The sequence below is a fragment of the Psammomys obesus genome, unplaced genomic scaffold (genome assembly GCF_907164565.1).
Source record: "Psammomys obesus unplaced genomic scaffold, mPsaObe1.curated_primary_1811, whole genome shotgun sequence".
NCBI classification, from domain to species: domain Eukaryota; kingdom Metazoa; phylum Chordata; class Mammalia; order Rodentia; family Muridae; genus Psammomys; species Psammomys obesus.
Genome location: NW_026587216.1, coordinates 51,959,225 through 51,969,579, shown reverse-complemented (window position 1 = coordinate 51,969,579; position 10,355 = coordinate 51,959,225). Strand labels below are relative to the sequence as shown.

The window sequence follows — 10,355 nt, the reverse complement described above, 5'->3', positions numbered from 1 at the left end:
GAGCAATAAGACAGTTGAAGGAGATCAAGGGGATACAGATGGGAAAGGAAGAAGTCAAATTATCACTATTTGTAGATGATATGATAGTATACATGAGTGACCCCAAAAACTCTACCAGGGAACTCCTACAGCTGATAAACACCTTCAGCAAAGTGGCCGGATACAAAATTAACTCAAAAAAATCAGTAGCACTCCTGTATACAAAGGACAAAAGGGCTGAGAAAGAAATTAGAAAAACAACACCATTCACAATTTCCACAAATGACATAGAGTACCTTGGTGTAACCCTAAACAAGCAAGTCAAAGACTTGTATGAAAAAAATTTCAAGTCTCTGAAGAAAGAATTAGAGGAAGATATGAGAAGATGGAAAGATCTCCCATGCTCATGGCTTGGCAGGATTAACATAGTAAAAATGGCCATCTTACCAAAAGCAATCTACAGATTTAATGCAATTCCCATCAAATTGCCAACACAATTCTTTACAGACCTGGAAAGAAAAATTCTCAACTTCGTATGGAATAACAAGAAACCGAGAATTGCTAAAACAATCCTCTACAATAAAAGATCTTCTGGAGGTATCTCCATCCCTGATCTCAAGCAGTACTATAGAGCAACAGTTATAAAAACTGCATGGTACTGGCATAGAAACAGAATGGTGGATCAATGGAATCGAACAGAAGACCCAGAAATAAACCCACACACTTACGGACACCTGATTTTTGACAAAGATGCCAAAACCATACAATGGAAAAAAGATAGCATCTTCAACAAATGGTGCTGGTCCAACTGGATGTCTACATGTAGAAAAATGAAAATAGATCCATACTTATCACCCTGCACAAAACTGAAGTACAAGTGAATCAAAGACCTCAACATAAAACCAGACACATTAAATCGGCTAGAAAAAAAAGTGGGGAATACCCTAGAACTCATTGGTACAAGAGAAAACTTCCTGAACAGAACACCAACAGCACAGGCTCAAAGAGCAACAATCAATAATGGGACCTCATGAAATTGAAAAGCTTCTGTAAAGCAAAGGACACCGTCATCAAAACAAAGCGACTGCCTATAGATTGGGAAAGAATCTTCACCAACCCTTTATCTGACAGAGGACTCACATCCAATATATATGAAGAACTAAACAAGCTGAAAAGCAGCAAACCAAGTAATCCACTTAAAAAATGGGGAACAGAGTTAAAGAGAGAATTCTCTGTAGAGGAATATCGAATGGCAGAGAACCACTTAAAGAAATGCTCAACCTCATTAGCCATTAGGGAAATGCAAATCAAAACAACCCTGAGATTTCACCTTACACCCATCAGAATGGCCAAGATGAAAAACTCAAGGGACAACACATGCTGGAGAGGTTGTGGAGAAAGGGGAACCCTTCTCCACTGCTGGTGGGAATGTAAACTTGTACAACCACTCTGGAAATCAATCTGGCGCTTTCTCAGACAACTAGGAATAGCGCTTCCTCAAGATCCAGCCATACCACTCCTAGGCATATACCCAAAAGAGGCGCAAGTACACAAAAAGGACATTTGCTCAACCATGTTTGTAGCAGCTTTATTTGTAATAGCCAGAAGCTGGAAACAACCCAGATGCCCCTCAACTGAAGAATGGACGCAGAAACTGTGGTACATCTATACAATGGAGTATTACTCAGCAATGAAAAATAAGGAAATCATGAAATTTGCAGGTAAATGGTGGGACCTGGAAAGGATCATCCTGAGTGAGTTGTCCCAGAAGCAAAAAGACACGCATGGTATATACTCACTCATATAAACATACAATATAGAATAAACCCACTAAAATCTGTACAGCTAAACAAACTAAGCAAAAGAGAAGACCCTAACTAAAATATTCAGTCCCCATCCTGAAAGGCAAAGAGGATGGACATCAGAAGAAAAAGAAAATAGGAAACAACCTCGGAACCTGCTACAGAGGGCCTCTGAAATCCAGAAGAAAACAGGAAACAACCTTGAAACCTGCCACAGAGGGCCTCTGAAAGCCTCTGCAGTATAGACTGTCAAAGCAGATGCTGAGCCTGATGGCCAACTGATGGGCAGAGTAAATGGAACTTTATGTAAGAAGTGGGAAATAGTAAAAGCTGGAGGGAACGGGAACTCCACAAGCAGAGCAACAGAACAAGATAATTTGAACACAGGGAACTTCCCAGAGACTCATACTCCAACCAAGGACTATTCATGGAGATAACCTAGAACCCCTGCACAGATGTAGCCCATGGCAGTTCAGTGTCCAAGTGGGTTACATAGCAATGGGAAGAGGGACTGCCTCTGACATAATCTGATTGGCCTGCTCTTTGATCACCTCCCCCTGAGGGGGGAGCAGACTTACCAGGCCACAGTAGAGGACAATGCAGCCAATTTTGATGAGAACTGATAGACTAAGATCAGAAAGGAGAGGAGAACCTCCCCTATCAGTGGACTTGGGGAGTGGCATGCATGCAGAAAGGGGAGGGAGGGTGGGATCGGGAGGGGAGGATGGAGGGGCTTATGGGGGGATACAAAATGAATAAAGTGTAATTAATAAAAAATTTTAAAAAAAATGAGGAATGAAAAAAATAGGTATTTTTGGAATTCTAACATTTAGATACTGAATAAAGGAATGTACAAGAATCTATAAAAACAAATGCCCAATGAAATGGGAAGAAAATTAGTTATCATGGAAACCAAGATAAATATTTCAAATAAAACCAATGGTGACCAGGGTTGAATGTTATTGACAATTTGAAAATGAGGAAAAATAAGGACTCTTAGAATTAACAATATGTAAGTCAGTGATGCCTGAAACAAGAGCACATTGGACATGTCAGAATCTCAAATAAAAGAGGATGAAGAATATAAAGTAAGTCCTTGAACAAGTGAGAAGGTACCCTACATGGTATCTGTAGAAGAAATTAGTTTCTGGCAGAAACAGTAACACTCTACAAAAGAAAAGTGAGATTAAAAGATACAAATTTGCAAAGACAGAGGAGTTTTCATTTGCCAGGTAGATTTTCTTAATGAATCACCAAGCAAGACTCTTGAGTTTAGTGGGCTAGGTTCAACTTGTGGTAAATAGTATGCTACAGAAATTAAGTCATTAGAATACATTGTCTTTGTTCTGGTTTTGTCCTTGTTTGTTTTGCAAAAAATCTAGCTAGAGTGGACTGCTAGTTAAGACTTGTGTGTGTGTGTGTGTGTGTGTGTGTGTGTGTGTGTGTGTGTGTGTGTGTGTGTGTGATACTTCAAGCATCTACAAGTCCTCTCAGGCCTAGACTGTCTTCAAGGGCCAGTACAATATTTCATTCATCAAAAAGCCTCCGTAAATGTTTCAGCAACAAATCTAAGACTGAGTCTGAGACTATCTCTTCTAAATATCTGTATACTCATTTAACTAACAAGTCCATTATTATGACTTTATTATGAAAGCAAATCTACATCTAAGCACATCCTGATGTTTACAGCCTAATACTGAGCTGAGCTGAATTAGAGCATACTAACCTTACCATGTGAGCAAGAAAGAGGGAAAGTGGCTAGTCAAGTTCATCTTGATAGGTTTATTAGAACCCGATACTTGTTTTACCATGTAATACACACAAAAAAAAGGTGGACAGTTTGGAAAGATGAAAAGAAAGGTACACCTCTTAAATCTATTACACAACTATTCTATATCAAAAACAAGAGAAAAATGAAAAAAATTATAGTAAATGTCAGATTTAATCCACATTCTTGTGGAGTCCAGAACCTATGTCCTTTGTGTTATATACAACTGTAAAGAAATTAAATATAGATTTTGAGGAATCTTTGTATGTTTTTGATTTTTATTTGAGACAGGGTTTCCTCTGTGTAGCCCTACTCTGTGGACCAGGCTGACCTCAAACGCAGAGATCTACCTGCCTCTGCCTCCCTGTGTGATGGGATCAAAGGCTTGCACCACCAATACCAGCTAGAAATCTGTTGTTGTTGCTTTTATTTTAAATTAAAAAAAAAATATTGACTTTTAGTGGCCATAAATTAAAATAAAATGGTTTCAAAATATTATTCATTGTTCTGGAAGGATAGATAACTAGTCAGCTGAATGTAATGAATAAAAGATGTTTGTTTGTTAAGCTAACATCCAATTACACAACATTTGTTATATTTACTCTGTATTTTCATTTTATATAAATTTAACTGTTCCCTTATTCTAAAGCATTTTTCATCTTTTTTTTTTTTTAAATTCTGTTAAAAAGTACATGTTCTGGGCTGGAGAGATGGCTCAATACTTAGAAGCACACACTGCTCTTAGAGAAGACCTGGGTTCAGTTCCCAGCACCAGTAGAAGGCAGCTGCTAGCTGGCTTAATTCCTGCTCTAGGGATCCAAAACTCTCTAGTATCTGCGGGCATCCACATGCACAAAGTGCATATAAACTCACACAAATTTACACATGAATAAAAAATAAACCTTTTAAAAAGGTAAAAAAAAAAAAAAAGGGTTAATTTTAACAAAGAAAAAGTATATGTGCATAGATGAATGGCAGGTAGAACAGACTTTTCATCTTTAGGTCCACACAATTAAGGCAAGAACACACAGCATGGCAGAAACAGAGGAAGCAGTAGACATATTTGCTCAAATTCATAACCACAAAAGAGACACAGTGAAAACACCTAAAAACACTTGAGTTCATTCATTTCTGTGCCTGAGGCTCCTCATCATACTCTGCATAGGGAAGTAACAAACACACTATATAACACAGAGGTGCTTTCTAAGCACATATGGAAACTGTATGTGAAGATGCCAATTCTAACCTAACGTTCCCTATAGCCAGCCAACTACTCAAGCAGCCTAACCCTTCCAAGCCCATGTCTCTTAGGGGTAAATGTAAACACAAACAACATCATAACCAAAGATTATCAGCACAAGACTATCATTAGCATTAACTGAATTTTGTTACCTGCCAAAGGAAAATACCTGTTAACCTAAATGCTGACTCCTGAAGACCACAATAAATGAAGTAGATTCACAATTTGACTATGTAAACACACACATTTTATGGGCCAAGTTTTAAGCGCCAAATCTACGTAGCACACTTAATAAGAACATGCAAACCTATGCCACTGCACCATATTTAAAACAAAAACAAAAACAAAAACAGACCAGAAGCCCTGTGGGCTCTTTCCCACATGGCCTTACAGCTGGTCTGACACACAATGCCATGCTACTCAACTCCTGATTTTAACAGGCCCTGTGAATATCTTATCTAAGGGATATGTGTGCGTGTGTGTGTGTGTGTGTGTGTGTGTGTGTGTGTGTGTAAGAGAGACAGAATGAGAGCTATCTAATGACTGTACCCATTATCTCTCTCTTATAATCACTATACTTGTTCCAGAAAGCTTTTGACTTTTATTTAAAAAAATGTCTTCTTTATAGTTATAAATACCCAAAATCAATATAAGATTTGTTTTCAAACTAACTGGCAACTTACTATAGGATGCTTAATTAAATCTAACTTTGGGACTGACATCATTTAATTTCAGTAGTCCTATCAAGATCTTTCTAATCAAGAAGCATTATTTTAAATTAGTAATTTGATGATTAATATCCCACTGTCCAGCCTTAACCACATTATAAGCAAACTAAAGCATACTTAATAATAAAATAATTTTAATTTAGGCATGCTTTTTCTTCTAAATTTTTAAAATGAGATATTTTTTCTGTGCTTAGAAACAATGAAGTACTTAGCAGGGCACGGTGGCGCATGCCTGTAATCTCAGCAGTCTGGGAGGCAGACACAACGAGATCTCTCTGAATTCAAGGCCAGCCTGAACTCACAAGGCAAGTCCAAGACAACCAAGACTACACAGAGAAACCCTGTCTCAAAACGAAAAAAAAAAAAAAAAGGAAACAATACTTAAAAACTAGTGTGTAGAACTAAAAGCACCCTTCTTCAAAAGAAAAAAAAATGCTTTTCTAAAAGTAAAACAAATATTTAACATCAGGATTAACAAATATTAATTAAATAAGATCATCAGTAAAAAGAATATTTGGAAGTTTTGAACTACTGAGATTAAAAAAAAAACTAAATAATTTGTGGTCTCTTTATTATCTAGAAAGTCTTATCTGGAAGATCCTCTTTGGCTAAGAAAAAAAGATCTGAAACATTATTTGCCTAAATAGAACTGCAGTGGAATTTCTACCACTTTTATTAGAAATTTGCTAATGTTTGCAAGGTCTATTTTTCAAACATACCTAGCAATCCGAAGCAAATGGCCTCTGGCACTGCTGGAGCTTACACAAAAATGCAAGAACACCGTCAGATTCTGATCTTTCAGGAGCATACAATCAAACTAGTAAATATATATAAAAAGGATGCACTAGTGATGTTTCTTTGTAATATACATTTTAAGCATGAGGAATAAAAGAGGTTCTCCAGAAGACAGACACTTCTCAAAGCCTGGGTATAGGCTTCTGAGTTCCCTCAAATGTATTGATTCTTTTGCTTTGTTTGGTATCTGAAGACAGGGTTTTCTGTGCAGCCTTAGCTCACCTGGAATTACTTTGTAGATCAGGCTGGCCTCAAAGTCAGAGATTCTCCTGTCTCTGCCTGAGTGCTAGGATTACAGCCATGCATCACTCAACCCAGCTAAATGTATAGCCACAAAACTGATCTTAACTCCAGAAGTACCCTCTACTTATTTAATATAACGTGATGTAACAATATACATTATATGCTACATAATATAGTACATAATACACACATTCTTATAGTAATATAACACTGAAAGAATGCCTGAGGAAAAAATCCAGAAGACTTATTATTACAAGACCATTTCTCCCACAAGAAAGATACTACTTTGACTTTAGAAAATACCTAAAGTGATAAAGAATGCATCTTCAATTAGTAAAAGTTTCAAGATGACAGAGTCAATCTTGCTTTGCTCAGGACTTTCCTGGTTTGGTGGCTGAAACCCCAGGCCAGATAAACTGAGATGTTTGGTCATCCAACCTGTTTTTAAGGATTACACCTCTTAAATCTTAAAAACAGCTTCAACTACCACCATTAAATTGCCAGTTATGCTGTCAAAGTACACTTATGTATTTAAAAATCAGTATTAGCAAAGGAAATCTAGTGTCGAAAAAGAGCACCCAACAGCAAGCAGCCTTGGTCTAATCCTTAAGTGTCACAGTCTTCAGTTACAGGGAGTCACCATCCAAAGAGAGTAGGGTATATGAAGTATTAGGGTATTAATTAAAAGCAAGTACTTCTATAAAAAGGAGTTTATGACAAATTCTCTCATGTTGTCCCTGACCAATATGGGTATGTCTACGTAAGAAATAGTTTATGTGCCAGACTTTTAGGATCTGTCGCTGTACTTGTGGAGCTCCTATTCTCTCCAGGTCTTACTATCTCCCACTTCTTTCTTAAGATTCCCTGTACTGGGGTCTTTTCTGAAACTGATACTCCTGCCAAGGACCACTCATGGAGATGGCCTGGAACCCCTCCACGAAGGGAGCCTATGGCAGTTCAGTATACAAGTGTCCTCCATAGTAATGGGGACAGGGACTGTCTCTGATATCATCTGATTGGCCTGCTCTTTGATCACTTCCCCCTGAGGGGGAAGCAGCCTTACCAGGCCACAGAAGAAGACAATGCAGCCACTCCTGATGAGACCTGATAGACTAGGGTCAGAGGGAAGGTGAGGAGGACTTCCCTTTTCAGTGGACTGGGAGAGGGACATGGGTGGGGAGGAGGGAGGGAGGTACAGGGGGATACAAAGTGAATAAACTGTAATTAATAAAAATAAAAGAAATAGTTTATAATAAAGACCTAAAAATTCTGTAAATTCATATAGTTTTATGGGAAATGTTTAATTATTAAATACAAAAGAGAAAAAACAAAATGCTAGGAGAAGAAAATTTTAAGTACACAAGTAATTACACTTTAATGAGGAAGCTGAAGTTCCCAGATTGTGACTCAGATATGAGAGCTGTTACTAGAAACTAATGCCATCCAGACTTTACTGAAGTTATTTGTACTTGGTTTGAACAAAACTATGAGTCATTAAAAATGAATTTATTTTGAAATGGGGAAGGCTCAGAAGGGGGATGACATACAATATTCATACATAAAATTCTAAAAATATATTAAAGGATGATCTAATATCTGATACAAATGACAATGGCCAATGAACTATGTATTTATTTCATGACTACTCCTTGATTTCCTATATTTCTGAATTAAGAAAATGAAACAAAAAATAGTTTTTATAATAATAAGGGAAATATCTTAAAATAATATAAGTCTCTCCTAACATTCTTAACTCCCTGGTATTCTACCAAATAACGAGCTCATACTGTAAGGTTCATATAATAACTAGAAGACATTACATCACATGTAACTTCAATCATTTACAATGCTTTCAAATATTTAGCTTTTTGGTGTGGAGGGATGGCTTAATGGCCAAATATATCACTTCTGTAACTACACTCACACACAAAGCCATCTTCTTATATTACAATATTTACGCCTCTTCAAGTTTTAAATAATCTACACTAACAGAAAAGGAATTTATTCCCTAAATTAAAAAATATTCCACACCATAACCTTCCATAAAGGGTTACTTACATTATGGAACTTTACAGAGCTACAACATATTTAAAGATGAGATGCACAGTACATTTAAAACTATTTTAAAGGAGGTCAAGTCTGACCTCTGGGCCATGAAGCACTACATTAACAGCTCTGCAGAAAGAAAAATGATAAGGTATGAAATGAGTGCTCAGAAACGAGGACGTTATCAGTGCGGATGCGATTCAAGCCTGTAAGACAAATTGCTCAGCAAGGCAAGTCACCTTCCTGCTGTGAGGAGGATAGAGCTGCATTTCCAATACCACCGACTATCTCCTTCATCATGTCGCCTGGCTTCCTATCATACAGCTGAGGAACAGCTTATAACTCCAAAGCATCTTCCACTTATTTTGAATACATTCTTTCAAAGTCACCAACTAAGATAATTATCTTTGTCCTTTAACTGACAAATTCAGTGTTAAGAATAAAAATCTTTAAAGGATTTAATATGAATTACTGTGAGTTGACCCTTCAAAGACTCTAAGATTTGTAATAAGTTGTTATTTAAGTCATTCTGTCTGCTTGGTTCTGTTTATACTATGAAGGGCTGCATACCTGCACAGTGATGGACTGTCTCAAGAGTTCTTCTGCAAAGCTCCAGTTCGACTCCATCTGTCTCTGAAAAGAGAACACAAGACTGTGCTGAAACTATTTCTCTTGATTATACACATATTTAAAATTACAGTACAAGTGTGTGAGTCTATCGTTAAAATACCTGTGTAATTTAAGTAGAAACTTAGCTGATATAGGGTTGGAAAAAATGAGTCTAAAATTATTCTAACAGAAACCATTATCTGTTCTTATTTTATAAACGTAGTACTTCTATAGGTTTACACATATTTTAAATACTAAAAACATATAATCTAACTGAAAAAAAGAAAAATGTATTTTTTAAGTTTATATAGCAGTCTTCTCTACTCTCCTTACGAGACAGCTGTCATACATTTTATTTGCACTATCCCAATGATAGTCTACCTTATTAAAATAAAACTTATGTAATTTTATATGTAAGGAAAATTTGATAATGCTTTCATTTCAAATGCTCATCTATCTGACAATTCCAATTCTATGAATGAATCTATGCAGCAAGGAAGAAAGCTACAATAAACCTTAATAAAGATTACAAAGTCTCACTTTTCTAACCAAAAAGTATTCTGAGAGGATGTTCTCTCAGAATACTCAGGTCTTAGAGGCTGAGATATGTGGATACAGGTCACAACCAGAAGCAAAGCACTTAAAAAAGCAAGCAAGGGATTTCTAATGCAGAAAAGTACGGAAAGTAATTTAAACTTCACAAAGCGAAGCTAGAGCCTAAAAAGTAAAGATGCACATGGTGGTGCGTATCTTATGCCTCACAACATACCAGCAATTGGAGGCAACACACTGCGCTCAAGGTCACCCTGGTCCTGTCCTATTCCAGGACAGCCAGGGCTGTGAGGGCCATCTCAACCAATCCATCAATCCACTAACCAACCCACCAAGGTTCAGATTCCTATCAGACTGTCAGAGGACTACAGATAAACCCTAATGAGTAAAAGATATGTTCACTACTCATAATCACATACGATCTTGGCAGCACAAAGTCCCTCCCCACCATGAACAGTAACAGTAACAGTGACGTTCAGCAGTGAAGACAGCCTTCCAGTTCCCTCCCCACCATGAACAGTAAGTCAGCAGTGAAGACAGCCTTCCAGCTCCCTCCCCACCATGAACAGTAAGTCAGCAGTGAAGACAGCCTT

The 10,355-nt window shown here is 37.2% G+C and overlaps 1 protein-coding gene across 2 annotated transcripts in view; it reads right to left on the bottom strand.

The window, feature by feature from the left end:
• Mms22l (MMS22 like, DNA repair protein) overlaps positions 1-10,355 on the bottom strand; it is a 123,459-nt gene that overhangs the window by 89,702 nt on the left and 23,402 nt on the right. For both annotated transcript variants that reach the window (XM_055603626.1, XM_055603627.1), the window contains exon 10: positions 9,172-9,234. In XM_055603626.1, coding sequence (XP_055459601.1) covers positions 9,172-9,234 — 63 coding nt within the window. The remainder of the gene's footprint in view (positions 1-9,171; positions 9,235-10,355) is intronic.